The sequence below is a fragment of the Podarcis tiliguerta genome (genome assembly GCF_965153285.1).
Source record: "Podarcis tiliguerta genome assembly, chromosome: 2".
NCBI lineage: Eukaryota > Metazoa > Chordata > Lepidosauria > Squamata > Lacertidae > Podarcis > Podarcis tiliguerta.
In genome coordinates this window covers 68,154,154-68,176,267 of record NC_139535.1, presented here as the reverse complement: position 1 = coordinate 68,176,267, position 22,114 = coordinate 68,154,154, and the positions used below count along the sequence as shown (strand labels likewise).

Genomic DNA, 22,114 nt, shown 5'->3' with positions numbered 1-22,114 from the left:
GTATTGCATCGTATGCTATAAAAAGGTAGGGTATCGGTGGCAGACCTTGGTGTCTCAGATTTCAGGTGTGTCCTGTGTGACACCCTCTACTGCTTCTCACTTTCCGTCGGATTTCATAGTCGCAGTGCCTGCTGCAGTACCCCAGACACTCTGCCCCCAGCGCAACCAAACCGGTCATGCTCCCCTAGATCCGCCTTTGATAATAGGATGGAATATAGAAAGTTGTCTACATTAGATCTTTCAGCTGAGTGCTGACTACAATAACTGGCAGTGAGTCCTCAGGGTTTCAGGCAGGAGTCTTTCCCAGCCCCATCTGGAGATGCCAGAGACTGCAGAGAACACTGGCAGGTTCTCTACCAGTGAGCCATGGTCAATGTTTCCCTGCAACACAATACATTACTCTGTGTAGTGCATCATCATGTGCAGCAAGCAGAGGGCTACACTTTTAGCTTTGCCCCAACACCCCCAGTAATTACATGTTGTACAGTTGTCTGAGCAGAAAGCACAAAGCTTGAGCTCCTTCCTGCTCATGAGTAAGGGTTCTGTGTGATTTGGGTATCCCAACTGCACAGAGTTCACACACTGGGCATTCTGCTCATGCAACTTTGCACTATAGCGGCAATTTGGAGGGCAGAGATAGAGGTGCATCCCTGCTCCTTGGTCTACACCAGGCATCCCCAAACTCAGCCCTCCAGATGTTTTGGGACTACAACTCCCATCATCCCTAGCTAACAGGACCAGTGGTCAGGGATGATGCAAATTGTAGTCCCAAAACATCTGGAGGGCTGAGTTTGGGGATGCCTGGTCTACACACTTAGAAGACACATGAGAAATAGTGAAAGAAGGCTTAGCTTTTAGAACACCACATTTCTGTGCTCAGAATTTTAATCTTAATTTCCCCTTTCCAATAATATAACTGTTTATTATAAATCAACCAGCTACACATGCAGCTAAAAGTCTCCATCAGCAAGCATCTGATGCTATCCAAAAGTAGTTTTATTTTCACTCTATTATGTTTTGGATAAGTCCTGTATCACAAAAGCATTGCAAACTCTAATGAACATATGATTCCAAAGATGTAACGCTACATTTTACAATCTCAGAACACTGGTCAATGTTCTTTTTAATTCTGTAGAATTTCTCAACATATTCAGACCGACTCAATAGTTCCACAAAATCTTCATCATGAGTTATAACAAGAAGTTGGAAGTTGCGTTGCTGGGATCTACTTTTGATTATCCTGTGGAAAATCAACATTTAGAATGTGTTAGTTTATAGCTGTCAACATCTTATATTTGCAGCTTTCTGTGCTGTTGCCACCCAGATTTTAATTGTTCCACTCATTTTTAAAGTTTATGATAATTTCATTTATACAACAGAAAGCTGCCCCTCAACAATACCCAACCCCTCTAATAACACAGCTACTAGAGAAAACAAATAAGGGAAATGGAATGAATGGAGAACAGAAAAAAGGGTGAGGAAAGCATAAGAAATACACAGAACCAATTTGAGGTGACTAACACACCTGTTGATCAGATGGCAGAGAAAAATGTCTGAATTGACCCAGTACCCTAAATTATTGTTTGAGCTTTTAAATTTCTGGATTAGGGTTTACATGTGAGGGTTTACATATTTAGGGGGGGAAACGCATACATGCTTCCAGGTTCTTCCACACTTTTTCCAATAGCAACAGTTGCTTCATCTGTAGAGCAGTCCATTCTGGGTGCTCTTTCCTTTGTAAGTGATCCCTCCATAATCTAACTTTTGGGCAATTAAAACTACACTGTGTTAAGCTTTGTATTAAGCAGGGAGACAAACCTTTTCTCAGGTGAGAGGTGCAAGTGTTCATAAAAGGATATAACTACGACAATCAAAATAATTATTTTGGGAAGATATGGGGGATTTATAGAGCACTTTCAATTTGCTTTAGGACTCAATTTGGTGTGAATAAAGTGGAGTATAATAGAGGAAGACTCCGCCGACATCTCTATTGCTGCTCAAAATTACCATGCAAATGAAGCAGCAGAGATACATTACAATGGCATTCCTCAGGACTGGGCCAGACTGACTTATGGGCACTAATTGCTTGTCACTAATGCTTTCCCACCTAGGTTCCCACAGGCTTCTTGGTAAAATCTACAGATACTTACTCCACTAAGGCATGTGCAAGAGATTCAATATTCTCCCGATCAAGATTGGTGGTGGGCTCATCCAGTGCAAGAATGCCACAGTTGAGACAAAAGGATTCTGCTAGAGCAAGGCGGATAATGAGGGAAGCAAGAACCTACAACCAAAAGTAAAAGGCAACCGTTCAGTAAGTTAACCAAAACACAAACACTTCTAAAAGCACCATGATGGCAGCACCATATCTGGACTCTATAATGCCTGTAACATGACTGAATGCTGCCCTGAATAAAATCTTCCCTTCACATAGAAAACTAGCATGTCAGGAAGGATTCTAGCCTAACTTTCATCCTGACATGTGCGTTTTCAATGTAGATTTTTTAAAAAATGTATGAACGTTCACTAATGTGAATTCTTTACTGCCTGAAAAGGTAAGTATAGGACAAAGGGTTGCCATCTGACAGGAACTAAGCTAGAATTCTAAATAAATTCAAGTGCTTTTCTTTACTTAGCTGATAAAAATGGGCAAACTTTTTTTTAGAAAACAAACATACAAAATAGAATCGTAAGGTAAAGCAACTGAAAAGTGAAGTAGCCAACAAAAAAATCAGAAAATGCCATATAAAAGCTATTACTAACTTTAATGCAGGTGTATTCTAACTTATCAATTGCTATTAGCCATGATTGTTGTGTGATACCTCCAGTATTGGAGGTAGTATGCCTTGGAATACCAGTTGCTAGGGGAACACAAGTTGGTGAGTGCTCTTGTGCTCATGTAGCAGAGGAGGGAGCACAGGCAAGGACAAGGTTATGCACCTGGCTTCTCAACACCAAATGTCACTGCTGCGTAATGAAAGAGGGAGGAATGGGATGCTTAGCAGTGTTGGGCATTGAACCAATCCAATGCTCCTGCCACCACATCGAACTTCCCATACCTTGCTTCCCATACCTTCCTTCTTGGTATGGTGAAGTGATGCTTTGTGTTGCGAAGACAGGCGTACAAACCTACCCTTCCTGCACTGCTCTGCTAACTGATGCTGTCTGGTTGCCTGCTGTTAGAACAGGATGCTGGACTGGTATGATCCGGCAGGGCTCTGTGTTCTTACATACTGCCATTAGCTTTCCCTTCCTAGATTATATTTATCACCTTGAGTATAGTGCTTCAGAACATGTAATACAGTAATAACTCCATGAACGTCCGCCTCTAGCATCCATTCTGGTGAACATCCGAGGCAAACCGGGAAGTACCAGAACGGTTTACTTCCAGGTTTGTCACTCACGCATGCGCAGAAGCGCAAACCACTCTGTGCAGACGCGGTGCTTTACCCTGCGTCCTTTTCATCTAGTGGCCAGGGCTCCAGAACAGATCCCGGTCACAAAACAAGGCATGACTGTACTAAAAAAGTTTTACCTAACGCATTTTAATCCTTTGAATATCCCCCCTCCACAAGAGAACAGAGAAGGGAAGCAGGACATCCTGCCCATTTTCCAGGTGAGAACGCATGCAACTATTGCATTTCCTGCAGGTCTTCCAATAGATTCCCTTCCATTTCAAGCATTTCATGTATTCACATTTCTTTGGCAGCTGAGATTGTGGGTTACAACAGATAGGTCTAAAAGAGGTTTGAGTAGCACCCGTTCATCATCAGCCAAACCAGGATTCAGCCATCATGAGTTATTAGTCTGGCTGATATCTGAAGTCAAGTGGAAACATGAGAAAACTGGAGTTTACCCTTCTGGCAGGTACTATGCAACTACAGTGTGTGTGTGTGTGCCTTATCATCTGGGGAAATGTCTCCCTGCCCAATGTGCTGCATCCCCCCCCCCATTATATTAACCTCTAGTTCTATTCTTTCATCTTCACCACCACCAGATGCAAGTGACAAAGTGAACCAGTCTGTGGAAATTTATGCCATAATAATTTTTTGAATAAAAATGCAAAATATATTTTGACTGTGCATGTATCAAATATGAAACCCAACATATCCTATGCACTGGCATCCAAACAAGTGTTGTTACCTACCTTTTGTCCAGCACTACATCTGCCCCTCATATCTAGAGCAGTGTCTCCCTTTATCATTACTACTCTGTAATTGTAACTCCTCCTCTTGTCAGCAGCAGAAACATTCTCATCTGCATCAGATCTAATTTCTATATATTCAATATCTGCATGGAAAAGAAAGCAGTTACACTACAGTTAGTTGCCAAATCAATAGATTTGTTGGCCTTGAAGCAGCTAAACTTTCTTTACTCCAGTCTTCTTCACAGAGGCATGATGTACAATACCCAAACATTCTTAAGCAATTAGCTTCATAATCCAGATAAGAAGGGCTATAGGCAAGCCTGTTAGATTGATGGATTACATCTCTAGTACTAAATGGAGGAACACTGGCAGAATGAACAGAGCCCTAGTTACATATCACAAAAAGGAAGAAGGAATGATCAAGATGTACCACAACATCAGTGACTCTATGAGAAAGGAATATATTTAGCAGGATAAACCAAGACGACTCAAGCAGGATTAGCCATGCTACTTTTTATAGGAAGTTTAGTTTATTAGATTTATTTATTGCTTCCCAGAGCCAAAGTAATCCTGAAGCCATTTACAGAAAAGATATACTCTAAAATACAAGTCACAGTAATGCAACCATTAACAATATAACCCTTTCCAGGCCCCAATTAGAATTCTTATTTGTAACTTAAGAGAGGACTCTTTTTTCTCTATCCAGAAAAAAAGTCCATAATGATTATAAGGAATGTTAATTCTAAATATGTTTTGATTTTTGTTTTTGAGTAAATGTTTACCCGTCCTGAATCTTTAAGAAAATGCATAATATGGTATAAATCTACACAAAAAGGATTAAGAAGAAATACTTTGGTACCTTGCCCCCTGTAAGTGCTTCGCCAAAGGTCACGAATTATCTTGTTTATTTCTTCCATCTTCATGCTGTGAAATGTCATTATTGCTCTAAAAGAAAAGAAAAACCACAGCTCATTATGCTCCTTCCATCAGACTTCACTTTCTTTCTACCCTAGGCATACAGGTTTGTGCTACAGTACTTGAAAAATAAAAGATGTATGCGTCACATGGATGAATCTAGAAATTCTCTTATGATCACTTTTTTTTAATTTATTAAATTTATATCCTACTATTCCTCACAAGAGGGTACGCCGATCAGAAGGTTGGTGGTTTGAATCCCCGTGACGGGGTGAGCTCCTGTTGTTCGGTCCCTGCTCCTGCCCACCTAGCAGTTCGAAAGCACATCCAGTGCAAATAGATAAATAGGTACCACTCTGGCGGGAAGATAAACGGCGTTTCCATGCGCTGCTCTGGTTCACCAGAAGCAGCTTAGTCATGTTGCCACATGACCCAGAAGGTTTCTGCGGACAAACACCGGCTCCCTCGGCCTACAGAGCGAGATGAGTGCCCAACCCCAGAGTCGTCTGCAACTGGACCTAACGGTCAGGGGTACCTTTACCTTTACCTATTCCTCACAAGGGAACTCATTTAAATCACATTAGCATAAATTTTGCTTCTATTCTGGTATAAAGACTTTCTTGCTGATAGAACCCAAACTTATTAATGCCACATTTTTTATTTTGAGGTAACTGATCTAAAATTAAATAAATCCCATGAGACCTTTGCCAATCATTGCTGCAAACAGAGGTAGGTGTGGAATGGGTCTAAGTGTTCCTCTCCATAAGGAACTGTGGCTGAAATATTTAGGTAGGTAAATGTCTATAAGATGGGCCAGGGTAGCATCACAGGAAGAAACAAATTAGAAGTTCATATTAAGTGCAATTTAGAATTACTGCTAAAATATGGAAACTTTGTATCTTTGAAAAATGGCAGATACAAAGGAATTAAACCAGGAAAGCTAGAATAGTGGAGTTTTTTTAATAATTAAAATAAAGTAAAGCACATGAACAGAAATTGCTATGAAATTTGTTGATCTAGTAGTGGTTTATTAAAAGACCCTAAATTTCTTAATAGTGTATAGTGTTTTTGTCTTTCATAACTCCCAAGGTTTTCTACTGTGTGTGAGCTTGGCTTGCATTTTAAAACTTTGTGTTCACAGTGGCTGAACTTTGGATTTATGCCTTTCTGAGGCTATATATGGAATATAAAAGGCTATAAAAAGTATGGACAATGTACATGCAAACCCAAAGTTAAAAAAATGGAGTTTAAGCATCCCATTCCTAAGAGGAAGATGGGGATGCAAGATAATCTCTGAATTTACATCGTATCTAATTAAGCCAACAGAAGACTGAGAATATTAATCATGTAGATTTATTCACTGACAAGTTCTCATTCCAATCTAGATACTAATCCACAGATCAAAGCGTATGTGCACAGCTACACACATATCGCTCCTACACAAACAGGCCTTTTTCTTGTTGGCTTTGCTAGGTGAGTAATCCTGCATGCACTCAAGTTTGCACTGTGCACACAGAACTTTCTCCAACACTAGTCAACAAATTTCTGATGTGTAGAAGCTTCATTGTGCTTTGTAACACCTGGATCAGGTGAACCATGCATCGTTTTTTCCTTCGAATGCTTCAAAAGGTGCCAGACCTAGAAGGTCATCTAGATGCTACATCTTTTGTAACAGGAACACTACAGGTCAAGAGGAAAGACATATAATGGAAAGCGGTAGCTTGGCATGGAACACCTTTGGTCTTTATACCACGAAATATTACTTTCATTATTCTTATTAGTTATATTTAGTCATAGCTTCCATTATAGTAAAGCTTCATATAGCAGCTCTCCATTTGATAACATCAACTTTGTTTAATGTTGAGTCATGGTTATTTTTTGCTGGTGAACTGAGTTGCACATTTGAGTGCATCAGATAAGGATGCAGAAAAAGAAGCAAATGTTACCTCTTATCATGTTTGGAGGGAGGAAACAACCCATGGCAATAAAAGATGCTCTGCTTTTCGAAAAAAGGAAAAGGGGGAAAAAAGGCAGGAGGCCTAATATTACATTTCCCGCCTTCGTACGTTACCTCTTTCCTTTTGCGCTGTGTGAACACATTATCACCTGCTACATCTTTAAGCAGCTTAAAAATATGGTTTGTAGCGTTTGCATGCTACAGTAGCCAGGGTTGTTCTCTTTAATTTATTGTAGCATTGCAAATTGATCGGTTCTCACAGTGCCACAGCCAACAAGGGAGGGTCTTCCCAATTCCCACAGCTCGGAATTATCCCCAGGCCATTCAGAGGGGCTTTTGGGGGAGAGGGAACAGGAAAGCCTCCTTCCTTCCTTTCAGGTTCTCAGGTGAAAGCCGCATAACGGAGGTGCCAAACGAACATATGTGGGGTGGACCTAGAGGCATCCACAGAAAATGTCCCAGGCCACTCCTCTCCACAAAAAGAGAAAAACCTTCTAAGGGTGGTGGAACTATCAAGAGGTAAAGGTAAAGGTACCCCTGGCCATTAGGGCCAGTCGTGGCCGACTCTGGGGTTGTGGCGCTCATCTCACTTTATTGGCTGAGGGAGCTCGGCCAATAAAGTACAGCTTCCAGGTCATGTGGCCAGCAGGACTAAGCCATTTCTGGCAAGCCAGAGCAGCACACAGAAACGCCGTTTACCTGCCCGCCGTAGCGGTACCTATTTATCTACTTGCACTTTGACGTGCTTTCGAACTGCTAGGTTGGCAGGAGCAAGGACCGAGCAACGGGAGCTCACCCCATGGCGGGGATTCGAACCGCCGACCTTCTGATCAGCAAGTCCTAGGCTCTGTGGTTTAACCCACAGCACCACCCACGTCCCTTATCAAGAGGTACCTATCTGCTAATCTTACTACCTGAGATGGTATGTAGAGAAAGAGGGGGCCTTTCAGTTATTTGAGACCTAACTCATTTAAGGGCTTTAAAAACTGGCATGAGCACCTTGAACTGGAAATGAATTGGGGGAAAGTGAAGCTGTTTTAAAACAAAGATTGTAATAGTTCTAAACAGAGCTCTGATCAGTCAAATGGCTGCTGCATTTTCGACCAGTTGAAATTTCCAAGTAACTTTCAAGGGCAACCTCCTATAGAGCGAATTGCAATGATTAAATATGGAAATTACTGGGGCATAGCCTCATCATCTCTGTCCAAAAGGGACCATAAATGGCAAACCAGCTGAGTTGGAAAATGACCTCCTAGCCACAGAGGCCACCCAAGCCTCCAGTGACAATGTTGAATCCAGCAGCGCCTCCATGCCATGAACCTGCTTATTCTACGGGAGTGAAACCTCAACCAGGGCAGGCCATCTTCCTACCTCCAAGACTCAAAAACTTGGGACACAGAACACCTCTGTCTTTTCAAGATTCAGCTCCAGTTTATTGGCCCACATCCAGCCCATCAACTACCCCAGGCACCAGTCTAACATCACAACTGCATCTCCCAATTCAGATGGAACACACAGAGAGAATGGGACCTGGCTACATATTGGTGACACATCACTCCAAAGCACCTGATGACAGCTCCCAGTGGCTTCATATAGATGTTAAGTGTCATGGGAGACTAAATGGAATTCTATGGGACACCACAGGACAACTCACATAGTGCTGAACAGTAATCTCCTATAACTATCTGGAAATCGCCCTGAAGGTAGGAGCAGAACCACTGAATTACAGTGCCCCCCAACTTTCCCAAGACCCTCCAGAAAGATACTTAGTCAACAGTATCAAAGGTCACACTCCCCCCTCATGTCTTTCCTGACAGATGTCATAAACCAGGGCAACCACAGTGGTTTCAGTGCCATGACTGGGCCTACACTGTATACACTAATAGCATTAAAGTGAACATATTTTCCTAGACACGTAAGCAGAATTCAAATTCTCGTAAACGGAAGAGATTCTTTTCCTCACTGGTTTCTGATTATATGTAAATAAGCTCTCCATTATCAAAAGGAAATCTTAAGGCTGCAAATTTGCTAGTGTATGTCTGCATGGCAAAATGACACATAACTGCATGTCAACAATTTACATGTAACATTTTTAAAAAATGTATTCACCTTCATCCCAAATTCTGAAGGCGAGGAGTAAAATTTATAGATACCGATAGGCAAGACAATAAAATATACCTATTGTCTTGCCTCTCAGGAATAAGGGGATTAAAAATTCAGCCTGCTAAATTTAAAGCTCTCCTTGGGGAGATAATTGATTAATTGATAGTTACCAAACCCAACATGCTATTTAAACAACTCACTGATCCAGTGCTTTGTAGTAAATGTCCAGATCCTTGTTTGCCAACTCCGTTGTTCTCATGTCAATCATCATTTCTTTGTATTTTTTCTCAGCATCTTTAAACTGTGATTCTCTCAGCTCTCTCTTAAACCTAAGGATTTCTTCCTCAAATCCATGCTGTCGACCAAGCGCCAAGCTTTCTTTTCTTTTCAATTCTTCTATTTTCTCCTCTAAATGCTGTCGGTCCCTGTCAAGTAGAAGTCAATATGCAGCTTTATTTTCTATTATAGTGGTAAACAGAAAGTGATTTCTTAACCATGAGTAAATTGCTGGATGTTGTTTATAATAACTTAACCGAGCCACAAAGAGGGAAAGAGAAAAGGATGGAAATAAATGGTAGTGCATTTAAAATGAGTCTCAGTTGGGCCTAAAATGTTTAGACAGATTTGCTGGGTGGCATTCAAAGACGGGGGGGGGGGGGAACTGTCAGCAGAACAGGGAGGAAAGGAGGGAGGGAATTTCCAGCAATCTTTCCCACCATTTGCATGCAATGCCCTGCATCTCCTCTACATTTGCTCTATAAGATTGGGGACCATCTAGTTTTACAGGGACACGGGATCTTGCTCCTCATCCCACCGGATTACACCCATGGAGAATTAGTCTATCAATGGCTTTTAGCTTTTATCAACCTTAACTGGAAATTCCAACACCAGAGGCAGCACAGCTCTTAATATCAGCTGCTGAGAAAAATGGGGGGGGGGGGAGGCTGTTATAAAGAATGATAAGCATAAATGTCTCTAGTAAGCCTGCTAGGTTAAATACACAGGTTGGTCACGGTGTTTCTGCTTCATTAGGGTTCCTAACTTACGAGAGACATGGTTAAATAATGCAAGATGCATTTTAAACATGACACATGCCCTGCTCTTGGGCCAACCATCTGGCCCCCGCTAAAGAAAAGACACTGGATTAAAGCCCTATTCAGTTATTCGCATGACGGAGCAACACAATTTCAAAGGGACTGTGTCTTTAGACCTTCACCTATTGTTGCATGGTTAGTCCTTGTTCCCATTTGGTCAGGGCAAAAACCAGGAGTGGGAAGCCTTCTGTATTTGCTTAGGCTCCCCACAAGAGACAGAATCATCTGTGATCAGGGTTCTAGAACCAGTAAGACTACTATTATATTCTTAGAGTACCAAAGAGACAATATTTGTGCACTTTTAGCCATTTTTTTTAAAAAACCCAACCTATCTGAGGCATTGGGGCATAATCAAACTTGCAATTCACCCATTGAGTTACACTGTGAGAATAAGGAAGCCTAGTACTGAGGACAGATTACAGAGGTCAAGTGTGATCGTGCATAAATTTAGGTGTTTACAGGTGAATTTGACTTAGAAAGTATCACCAGAAGCTTGCCAAAAGTAGTTCATATGGTGCATGCTAGCCTATACAGTATTTAAAACCACTCTTCTCAGTATAATCAAATTGCTTATGCTGTAGTTGCTACAAGGTTGACCACAGTATACAAAACTAGAAACTTAGATTATCTAAGCAAAGGAGAAAAAAAGTTTGGTCTACAAGAAAAGTATCTATCAAGATATGGTGAATATGCAAATACTTGTGGACTACTAGCTAGGACCAAGTATGGAAAAGTGGTAAATATGCAAATAATTAAGGTCTACTGCTTTGCAATTAAGAAATTATTTTTTTTCTTTTAAAAGGAAGTTCAGAAGATACCTTTTCAGTTGTGGGACTTCCATTTCCCCCATCTCCTTCAAATATTGCTTTATACTATTTTCGACTTCTTTTAGATCTTCATTTCTTTTTCTTAAAGTAAGGTTATCTTCTAACCACCGCTCCTGAATCTAAATTCAAATAAAATATATTAGTGAGTTAATCATCATCATTTTGTGCCATGACTATTTGAGAAGAGAGTTGGAAGGGATTTCAGAGACAGTCTAGTTAACTCCAATGCAAGTACAGTGGTACCTCGGGTTACATATGCTTCAGGTTACATATGCTTCAGGTTACAGACTCTGCTAACCCAGAAATAGTACCTTGGGTTAAGAACTTTGCTTCAGAATGAGAACAGAAATCGTGCTCCAGTGGCGCGGTGGCAGCAGGAGGCCCCATTAGCTAAAGTGGTGCTTCAGGTTAAGAACAGTTTCAGGTTAAGAACAGACCTCCAGAACGAATTAAGTACTTAACCCGAGGTACCACTGTACAGGTAATCCACTACTACAGCATCTCTGAATAAAGCATGAGCTGTAGTTAAAAATGTGCTATGTATTTACTATACAAAACATAGCAGTACTTGTATTTTACCACTGTACTTGTATTTTAATTGGTACTTTTAGCTGCAATCTTATACATTTAACTGAGAGTAATCACCAATGAAAAACAACAGATATTAATTCGCAGAATTGGTCTTTCAGTAATTTTAACTGAAATCAGAGTTGAACCCTAACATCTGACAAGCAAAAAGAACAAAGTCTTATAAACGATAATTAAAAACAACCATACCAACACATACCAATCCAGAAAGGTATGTAAAAAGATTACTGTTTTGTCACCTGTCTCAGCCTTTGGGATGGGGCATTAAAAAAATAAATAAATAGAGATATGAAGGTCTTTTAAGTTCTCAAAAGGAAAATTGGTAGCAGAACTTCAAAATCTAATTGAATTAATGTGAAATAACCTTTTGCTTAGTAAGAACGTACTTTACTAGAAGCACTGAGTAGATAAAAAATGTAGTATGATAACTTGAGATACAGTGGTGGCTAATTCAAAGGTCAAATGTAAAAGATTCCTGGTTCAGGGTGAATGAAATGCTCCTTTATTTATTGCTACATATTCAATTTAATGCACTATTCATGCCCACCCCCTCTTTAGAAATAACCAAAGAATAATGTGGGTTGATAACATATGATGCTAGTATACCTACAGATGAATACGTAGCATGACATATGTCATCGGACCCAGTAAAAACATTTGACAGAGCAGGTGGAACTGGCACAAGGAAGGATAAGTTCCTTAGCTCCTTGATTTGCAGTGCTGAATTGGGCTTCTTGGGGATATTAGTGAGTAGCAATCACATGTTCTGGAGCAGTGTGTCAGCAAGCCAGATTTCCCTATTAGGGGATTTTTTAATATAGCATTGAAAAAATACTTTGTAATGTCACAAGTTAAATTGTTATGCTAACTGGTCAATCAGAGGCACATGACCAATTCAACTTGACGATATGTGCAAAACGTGCATGCTGCCAAAACATATTGAGTGATTTCAATAAAAAATACTTTCTTTTCAAACTTATTTGCAGGACGTTTGACTCACAGGAGTGTTCTCTCAGGCCCTTAATGCTGCTGTTAAGTACATCAGAATTATACAGAAAGCTACTTTGAAAACAAAGACTACTGTCTACTATGCATAGATATCAACAATATTTGAGAAAAATATCTGAACTAGACAAATGTACCTTCTGAGTATCGATATTTTGTCTAATAGTTCCAATTTCTTTATTTGTCGTTTCTTTCTTTTTCTCACATTCTGCTAGCAGATCCTTGACTTCATCAAGTTCAGATTCCTTTTGCTAAAAAAGGAAAACACAGAGATGAAAAAAATTAACATGACTTTGGAAGGTGTGAAGAAATGCTGTTGGTGTTCTGTGTTTTGAAAAATAGGTTTCTGTGACCACTGATGTTGCGGTATATACTATTATTATGTATACTATTACTAAGTTGCAGTCTGTTTAGCAGAAGCTACTTGACAACTGGTTCTGAAAGATGAGAGGGAAGTGATCATTTTTAATATTTATGTCTGATATTTATAGATGGGGGCTGCATCAGGTAAATTCATTCTGATTTGTCTGAGAAACAACAGACTCTGATTGGATGAAGGTTCTTGTAAGTGAATAATGGGAAGCTAGCTGAGAGTTGGGAAAGGGAGCAGAGGAAGTTGATAAGGCAAAATCCAGAGGAAGTCAACAAGAAAGTGGACACTTAAGGCCTGCGTATTAAGTTTTTCATCCCCACTGTGTTAACAATACTTTGCTGGTGAAGATCAGGAGGAGGGAGCCAGGGTCTGTGTTAAGCTAAGAGGCTGCCGTGTAAAATGTATTTTTCAGAGGAAGGCTACACAAGCAGGTTTTTAAGATCATGTAACGGCCCAAGAAGCCAGAAGTACAACCACAGTCTGCCTTGGTCAGACCACATCTGGAGTACTGTGTCCAGTTCTGGGCACAATTTAAGAAGAATACTGACAAGCTGGAACATGTGCAGAACAAGGCAACCACAATGATCAAGGGTCTGGAAACCAAACCTTATGAGGGAATTGGGTATTTTTAGCCTGATAACGAGGAGACTGAGAGGAGATAGGATAACCATATTCAAATATCTAAAGGGTTGTCGCATGCAGGATGGAGCAAGCTTGTTTTCTCCTGCTCCAGAGGCTAGGACACGAACCAACTGCTTCAAGTTGCAAGAAAGGAGATTCCCACTAAACATTAGGAAATTTCTGACAGTAAGAGCTGTTTGACAGTGGAACAGACTCCCACAAGAAGTGGTGGACTCTGCTTCATTGGAGGTTTTTAAGCAAAAGTTGGATGGTCATCTGCCACATATGATTTAGCTGAGATTCCTGTGTTGCAGGCGGTTGGGCTAGATGACCCTATTTTTCCCCCCATTATAATAAGTGAAGTTGAGGATTCCGGTTTCTCTGTCAGTGCTGACAGTGGAAGGAACAGGTTACTCTATAGAGGGTATTATCATATTTGCAATTACCTGTTTATATTCTTCTTTCCCTTCTTGAATATAGTTCTCAATCTCTTTTATATAGTTATGGATGTTTTTAATTTTCTCTTTAATCTCATTTATCTGTGAAAAAAACATATTAAAAAAATATGTTTGCTTCCAAGACATACATAGCTATCTATCTATCTATCTATCTATCTATCTATCTATCTATCTATCTATCTCAAAGACGACAACGTATTGTTCAAATACACTCAAAAATACTAATTGTACTTTAACCTGGAAGCGAACCTATTGTTCCGTCTATAAGATTTTGGGGGCCTCAGAATTTAGAAAATTGGGGGGAGGATTATTTGGGGGAATGCTGAAAATCGCTCACCCGCCAGAACACAGCACACAACTCCCCAAGTTGCAGCTGCCTGATTACCGCCATTAGCCCGCCTGCTTGCCGCTGGTTTCTGAGACGTGAGCAGTGCAGAAATTTCCTCTTGAGTAACATTGCACCGCCTGCTATTCCGTAGCCTCCCCCCACCCATGCAAACTCTGTAAACAAAGAGGGAAGGGTGGAAGGCCGCCTGCGAAGTGGAAGTGCCGATCAAGCTATTTCTCCCCTCTGTGCCTTTCCCATGGAGGAAAGGCACAGAGGGGAGATATATCTTCAATCAGCAGCTTTCATTTTTGCTGCATGGCAAAAATGAACAGCCTACAGCCTCCCTCCCAGCTGTAGGGCGGGCAGAGGGGGAGGAGCCAAGCGGACTACGGAGGACCCGAGGCTCGGCACTGCCAGGAGCTGCGAATGCTAGAGCAAGTACCGTCTTTATTTATATATTTAATTGCTATATTCCATAGATAAGGCACCCCACATTTTTAAACCTTAAAAAATGGGTAAAAAACCTTGTCTTATAGACGGAAAAATATGGTAATTATCTTTGACTGCAGTAAGAGGCTGCATTATTTTAACAAAACAACTGAAGAGATTATTTTAACAAAACAACTGTCTAACCTTCTCCTGTGTCACTTTGTAACTTGTGTTCTTTTTGCTTATTAACTCTTCTTTCTCATGTTGCAGTTTTTCTAAAGTTGCTTCAAGCGGAAATAGCTGCTCCTTTGCTTCCTGAAAACAAAAAACAAACCACCAATATGTATATTTTAAATTAGAAGTTTGTCACTACTTCTATATATGCACATTTTAACTTTTTAATGGCTTGGCTGATTTTTTGTGTGACGCTCAGCAAAACTGAAATGTGAGAAGAAACAACCCACACCAGCATAGGAGCTGTTCCTCTTACCTTGATCTCTCTGTTCAAGGATTGCAACTCAGTGGTTAGCTCCACTAGCTGCTCTTCCAGCTGCTGTCGACGTTGCATACGACTGGAAATTTCAAGTTTCTCTGTTTGCAGCTCATTCACTGCGCTCTTCAGATTCTGGACTTGATTTTGTTGGTCTTGTTTAAGAGTCTGCTTCAATTCAATTTTACCAGTAACTGCAAATGTAATTAAAGGCACGCATGATGTCATAAAGCAGAGAATACATCTTAGATGAAAACTGATCATTACCTTTAACACTGAAGAGCACAAATTTATCCTATTCAAAAGAAAAGATACCTGAGGTTGTGTGGTAGACAAAAATATATCTGGTAAGACTTTTAGAGAGATACAAAGTTTTTAATGATCTTGCTGTAATACTGTGACAATCTTTCATAGAGGACAATAGAACTAAAGACTGCATATGTGGAAAAATGGTTACTACTTGCTATATTGAGGGTGGCAAATGTTGATTTGGTGAAAAACGGTCCCCATAGATTTCTGAACTGAATTATAACCAGGATCACCACAGGCAAGGGTCCCAGACTCTAAGCTATCGTTTTATTTTATTTTTAAGAAGTTTCTAGTCCTCCTATAAAGATGAAAAACCATATGACAACTGACTCTATACCAGGGATGTCCAACCAGTAGATTGTGATCTATTGTTCAATCCCCAGCTGTTCCTGGTAGATCACAGGATCCTTATTATGTACAAAACGTTATGTGGGAAAAAGCTCAACAACTCTGGGTACTTCCCTCCTAAAAAAGGCTCAACAATTCTGCGCAATCCACCCACCCCACGCACACTCCTCCTCCCTCCAATGACAATGGATAGATCACTGCCAGTTTTTTTATACTGGGAGTAGATCACAGCCTCTTGGGAGTTGGATATGCCTGCTCTATACCATTGAAGAATACATGGAATATGAAGTGGCTTAGGTTTGTGAATAAAAGTTTGACAAGTATTTCAAACAGTTGATGGGATCACAGCAATGCCATCTGCTTGTAAGAATTAAAGATATTCCATTGGTTGCCACTCCACCCCCTTCTGGTAGTGCTAGAATATCCTAAAAGGATTATATTTCTAGGAGTGTGAAAACGGTACGATCTGGTATGTTGCCAGTGGGCTTTTTACATCCATGTGGGAAATGCAGAAATAGAATTCAGTGTCTTGTTACAAAAATAATCTAACACTTTTTCAAAACACCCCACCTGTATCCCACTGGTGCTTCTTCTCTTGCTTCTCCTGGCTTACTTGTAGCAGGGTCCGACCTAAATCCACTCCTTGTAGTTTAGCAGTCTGCTGAGCAATTTTTCGTTCAACATCCTTTAGATCAGTCTGAAAAATGAAGAGGCCAATATTGATATTCTTGAATACTGATATTCTTGAAGTGCTTGATATCGCTGTTGGGATGCAGTCAAGTACCTGGTAGGTGCAAGTGGCTATACGTATAGCAATCCCCTTAAGACACTAACACAGCCATCTCTTCCTTATAATGACCTGGTGCATTTAGCGCATATGCTGTGGAGGAATGTGAAGCCTACACAGGCTTCTCATATCTCCACTGCAGACTGCTGTTACGTTAACTGCTAAACAGAGGAAGAAGAACTGGATGGGGGCACATGAGATTATATTTCTTAGTATGCAATCAAACCTTTGTAGTATCCTTACCAAGAGGGATACAGAGTACTGATGTTCTGGGCATGAAGGTCAGGGCAGCTGCTATTGTCATTTGCCTGCTCAGGTCCCAGGCTAGCAATTCCCTCGCCACCGTTGCTCCACTTACTGCAGCCTTCCCTGCACCATTTGTCCCTAAAGGCTGCCCTCCCCACACCATCGTCCACTAAGAGGCTGGCAGAGGAGGAAGAGGCAAGATACTACCTACCTGAAGCAATGAACAAAGCAGGGACTTGTAGCCCATGGCAGCAGGGCCAGGGGGGTTGTTCATCCGCCCACAAGTGGTGGTGTGGCAGCTCATAATCTTGAGCACAGACATATACACCTAGATCCTAGAGAAGCTGCTTTCTCCATTACTTTTGAATTTGCTTTGGTTTACAGAAGACAAGGGCATGAGAGGGAGAAAGTATGCAAAGATGTGAAAGAAGCAAGGAGAGAGATGTTGCCTAAATAAACCTTTTTCAGATTTTGAGAGGCAAGGAGGGAGTCAAGTTTTAGTATGACACATAGATCTACCCTTTGAGATATTTAAGATTAAAATGGGGAAATAAAAACTGTATTTTGTGAGTACATTTATTACGTGTTAGTACAATCTTATGCATGTTTACACTACATTCAGCCCATGTCAGTGTGCACAGGGATGAAGCATGAGTCTTTTCAGTGTATTTGTTATTATTTTTAATATACGTATTTAGCTATCTGGATAGACTCTATCCATTCACATTGTAGGGAACTCCAAATTTCTCTGGCAAGTTTGAATCCTCCTGTCTGTCTTCACCAGCTGGAATTTAGAGATGTTATAATCTATCAAAATTTTAATCTTTCAGGCTTTTAACATTTCCCCCCCATCTCTTACAATTAAGTGTTATGTTTCCATCTCTAAAATGAGCAGATGTTTTCTGGAAAGTCTTCTATATGCTTATATTTTGATACTATAAAGCACATTACTATGGCTTGACTAACTTTTGTGTGATTATCTGCTTTGTAAATATGGCTTTTTCTTTCTAGTTGTGACAGTTGCAGTCTAGATTGGGTTGATTTGTCATTGCTCGGTATCAAGTGCTGATGGTATCAAGTGGTGGCAGTGGATTTGAAATTACATGCACTAGCTGAGTGCTGGTGGAGAAATGAGAGAGAAAGAGATCACATTGAACTAGACTTTTTTTGGTTTTTAAAATCCACATAAACAGAAGTTCTTGCCAAAAGACAGTGGATGGAGGGGGTGGCCAAATCCATGCACTGAGCCCAAAAAAACTTGCAGGCACCCCTGCCTTACCTGATATCTTTCCATAAGTGTAATATCTTGCAGACATGCTTTAGCACTTTCCTCCTCGGTCATTATAGTACCTAGGAGGGTTTCCTGTTCTTCTGTATCACCTTTAAGTTGCTGAATATCTCTGTTGAGTGTCTGTAATTTGTTTCTTAAGTCGGGTAGGTCTTTTTCTTGGAGTTCAGATACCATTTGCCTTAGCAAGAAATATAAAATTCATAATATTTTCCATCTTCAGCAGAAGAATTACCACAGTACAAATAGTAGCTATGCTTGGATTACATATGGATTGCTTATTTTACAGAAAACATCTTTTAGTTTGTCTTTGATTTTGCTCATGAGATTTTATCATATTTAAGAAACCGTGTGTACTATGGCATTACGCTATAAATTGCTGTCATCCTGTGAAGAAAAATTACCCTAGTGGCCATTAAGAGAAGGCCAAACAAACTTTGCATGTATTTACTCAAAGGTGAAGTGGTCCACTTTAAATGCATTTGGACTTGTTTCTCAGCTGAGGAGATTCTTGTATGAAATGGGCTGAACTGAAGTGGGCTGCTCTCAACATTTTGGAGCTACCACACATTAATTTTCTTTTTAACTTTAACTTTATCTTTGAACCCCACACAATAACTTTCAGTGAAAGCTATCCGTTTCACAGCTTTTATCATTATCTCCCTCCTGCCATTTTATTATTCTGGCTGGTCTTATGCTGTACTTTTAAACTAATATTTTGTTTCGTTTGCTTTTTAAACACGATCATGATTGTTTCTTTCGGATACCACTGACTTGGGTCCTAACTTCCTGTGAGTGGAGTTCCTTATGGAACATTCTTACCGATGGAATGCGGAAAGCTGTTCCCTCCCATTCCACTTTATCCCTGCCCTTTGAAAATCTGCTCAATGGTTGCGGAACCCACTTGAACAACACAGGAGTGGGTGCTGGAAGCTCCACAGGAAGGAGATCTGCAAAAAAAACTCTTTTCCCTTTTGCCAGAAGCAGACTGTTTGGATACAGAATGCAAGCCACTGTATTATTTCATATTGGAAGCTGCTTTGGATGCTATATATCTGACTGAAAAGTGCTTCAAAATATTTACATAGATAGAGCAGTATCTAACAATAGGATTGCCAGCACAAGGATTTCTACTTGCTTGCTGTAACTTCTCCCTGCACCCTTCATCTGCTCAAGAGGGTGGGGAAACAGCCTTAGGGGGCATATGGGAAGAGGAGAGGGAGAAGCTCTGTTGCAGAAGCAAAAATCTTTGCACTAATGGGTCTATTTAGTTGGATATTGCCCAAAGTGTAAAATTGCCTTCCCAAACAATATTAAAGGGCAATTCAAAAATGGCTGCATTCTCTGAAAACTTTGCTCACCTCTCCTATAGCATATAATTCCTGTAACAAAAAAAGAAAGTTTTATTGCACTTTCTGACTCACCTGACAGGTTTAAGTGACATCATTTCATCACGTCTCTTCTCCCTTCTCTTAAGCTCAGACTCTGTTGCCTTCAGTTTGTCCGGAGCAAGACGCAACTTGGACTGAAGATCATCTAACACATCCTGCAGTTCTGCCTGTGTTTCAAAGACCCTCTGACAAACTGGACAACACGATTCTTTTTCATCCGTTAATTGTGTAATGAACTGCGAATAAACTGCTGTAGCTCCAGCAAGCATGGCTGTTTAAAAATGAATGAATGGATGTATATAACCAAAATGATAGCCATTAAGACAGAGCATGGGCAGCATTTTATCAAATTCACCAATTCATGCAATGGCATGATTAAACCTGTCTTGTCCTAATTAAACAATTGCCTTAAGAGAAACATTGAATTCCACCCTTTAGCTTTGCCAACATGACCTTAATAGGGCCTTTAATATGGTCTTAAATTTGCAGGTTTTTCTTATCGTTGAATTATAGGCATGAATCCAATTTTGATCCAGTTGATGCCGCCTCCTCCACCCAGAAAATCCACCCCAGAGTGTTTGACTCTCCAGAACAACATGGAAAGTAGTGTTGGGGGGTGCATATGGGGGGTTGCTACAGGAAAAATTGGAAATTATGTCTTCCTTTTCTGTCCTCTTAGATCAGGCATGGCCAGACTTGGCCCTCCATATGTTTTGGGACTACAACTCCCATCACCCCTAGCTAATAGGACCAGTGGTCAGGGATGATGGGAATTGTAGTCCCAAAAAACATCTGCAGGGCCAAGTTTGGCCATGCCTGTCTTAGATGATGCTTGCACTAGATCAAAGATTCTTCTGCAGGCAGAAAGACTCCTGCTTGAAAAAGGGCATCAATGTATGTAAGCCATCATTACTACTATTCATCTTATTTACAAGTGTATCAACATCAAATTGAATATACAGCTTTGCAGAAAACTATAAGGTAGTAGGGGAGGGAGTTGTATAAACTTGCCTCGTTGTTTAGATGTTTTTTCTATTTCATCTTGAAGTTTGTATAGATCACTTTCAAAATCCTGGCTTCCACAAACATCAAAAAGCTTTTCTTCATAACTAGACAACTGCTCCTCTTTTCTTTTTAGTTCAGCAGTAATATGGTTTTTGTTTTGCTCCGCCGAAACAAGTTCTTTGCTGAAATTTAAGTATTGTTATAACTACAAATGAGATAAAACTGCTCTTGTAGTTTACCTTTTACTCTGGCTAAATTTTTGGCTCTTTAGAAATGTCTTTTCCCATGAGCTATTTTCAGTTGTGGCCCTCTATCTACAGAAGGCACTTTGCTCCAGTGGAGGCTTCTGTGAAGGGGGAGGGAAGTGAGGTTTTTTTTGGAAATCCCTATTAATTTGCCTGACCTTTGAGATCATTTATCAAGAACCTGCTCCATATTTTCCCTCTCTATTAAAAGTGCAGCAGACACAACAGACCATCTTATCTGTGGTGGCACCAAGACAATGAATCCTCTACCTAAGGAAGTTAGTCCAGTCCTAGCACTAACACTTTCACTGTTTGCCCTTTAGCAGGTAGCTATGGCATCTCTTTTTCACCAGAAACTTATAGTTATGGCCTTTTAAAATAGGGGACTGTGAACTGTGGTCCTCTTTTCTTTTTAAAATTGGTATTTTTATATAAAAATGTTTTTGTGTATTTGTTTGCAGATTTAAAAGGGAAGGATAAAATGCTGAAAATAAACAGATTTGTGAACACAGTCACACATACAAAATGTAAAGGAGGTTCACTAAAATGAACACAGATGTTTTAGTAGCAGTATCTAATAAATAAATACTGCATGTAAAAACAAAAAGAAAACTGAATATCACCCCACTACTGTATCAATGATCATGCAAATTTCAGTTTAAGAAAAACTTACGAGAGCTTGGCAAGTTTGTCTCTTGTCTGATTAATTTCTTTAGTTCTAGAGTGAAGCCAATCTTCAAGCTGCCTTTTATTAGGGAAATATCCAAGCAAGGAAATTAACTCTTCGTTGTGCCTGGATTTTATTTTTCTGATTTGCTCCTCTTTATCAGCCTTTTAAGAAATAAAAATGATACCTATCAACAACTTTTGATTTAATTTAAAAGTCCAAAAGTTAATTTCAAAATACTCAATAAGCAAACAAATAATTCTAATTCTGAAAACATTGGGCTGGTTCAGACACAATTGTCAAAACAAGGTGTTAAAGACCTCAGGCTTGCATGCTCCTCCGTCACTGCTGAACACTACAATTCCCTCTCTACCTTCAGGTTACCATTGTATGCAATTTTGTCACATCTGGTAAACTGTGACTAACCGCAATAATAACAATGTGCTTTCAGAAGTAAATCCTACAGAATTCAACAGGGCTTACTCCCAAGTAA

At 40.1% G+C, this 22,114-nt stretch overlaps 1 protein-coding gene across 5 annotated transcripts in view; it reads right to left on the bottom strand.

Annotated features, from left to right (window-relative positions):
* Positions 1 to 852: 852 nt before the first annotated feature.
* The window catches only part of RAD50 (RAD50 double strand break repair protein), a 128,771-nt gene continuing 107,509 nt past the window's right edge, over positions 853 to 22,114 (bottom strand). For all 5 annotated transcript variants that reach the window (XM_083428705.1, XM_083428704.1, XM_083428706.1 and 2 more), the window contains 15 exons: positions 21,628 to 21,785; positions 20,716 to 20,891; positions 19,738 to 19,975; positions 18,305 to 18,494; positions 16,563 to 16,689; positions 15,336 to 15,529; positions 15,050 to 15,160; positions 14,077 to 14,169; positions 12,774 to 12,887; positions 11,035 to 11,162; positions 9,323 to 9,547; positions 5,007 to 5,092; positions 4,148 to 4,290; positions 2,151 to 2,284; positions 853 to 1,240 (listed from right to left, as the gene is read on the bottom strand). In XM_083428705.1, the coding sequence (XP_083284831.1) occupies positions 1,054 to 1,240; positions 2,151 to 2,284; positions 4,148 to 4,290; positions 5,007 to 5,092; positions 9,323 to 9,547; positions 11,035 to 11,162; positions 12,774 to 12,887; positions 14,077 to 14,169; positions 15,050 to 15,160; positions 15,336 to 15,529; positions 16,563 to 16,689; positions 18,305 to 18,494; positions 19,738 to 19,975; positions 20,716 to 20,891; positions 21,628 to 21,785 (2,304 nt within the window). In that variant the 3' untranslated portion in view covers positions 853 to 1,053. The remainder of the gene's footprint in view (positions 1,241 to 2,150; positions 2,285 to 4,147; positions 4,291 to 5,006; positions 5,093 to 9,322; positions 9,548 to 11,034; positions 11,163 to 12,773; positions 12,888 to 14,076; positions 14,170 to 15,049; positions 15,161 to 15,335; positions 15,530 to 16,562; positions 16,690 to 18,304; positions 18,495 to 19,737; positions 19,976 to 20,715; positions 20,892 to 21,627; positions 21,786 to 22,114) is intronic.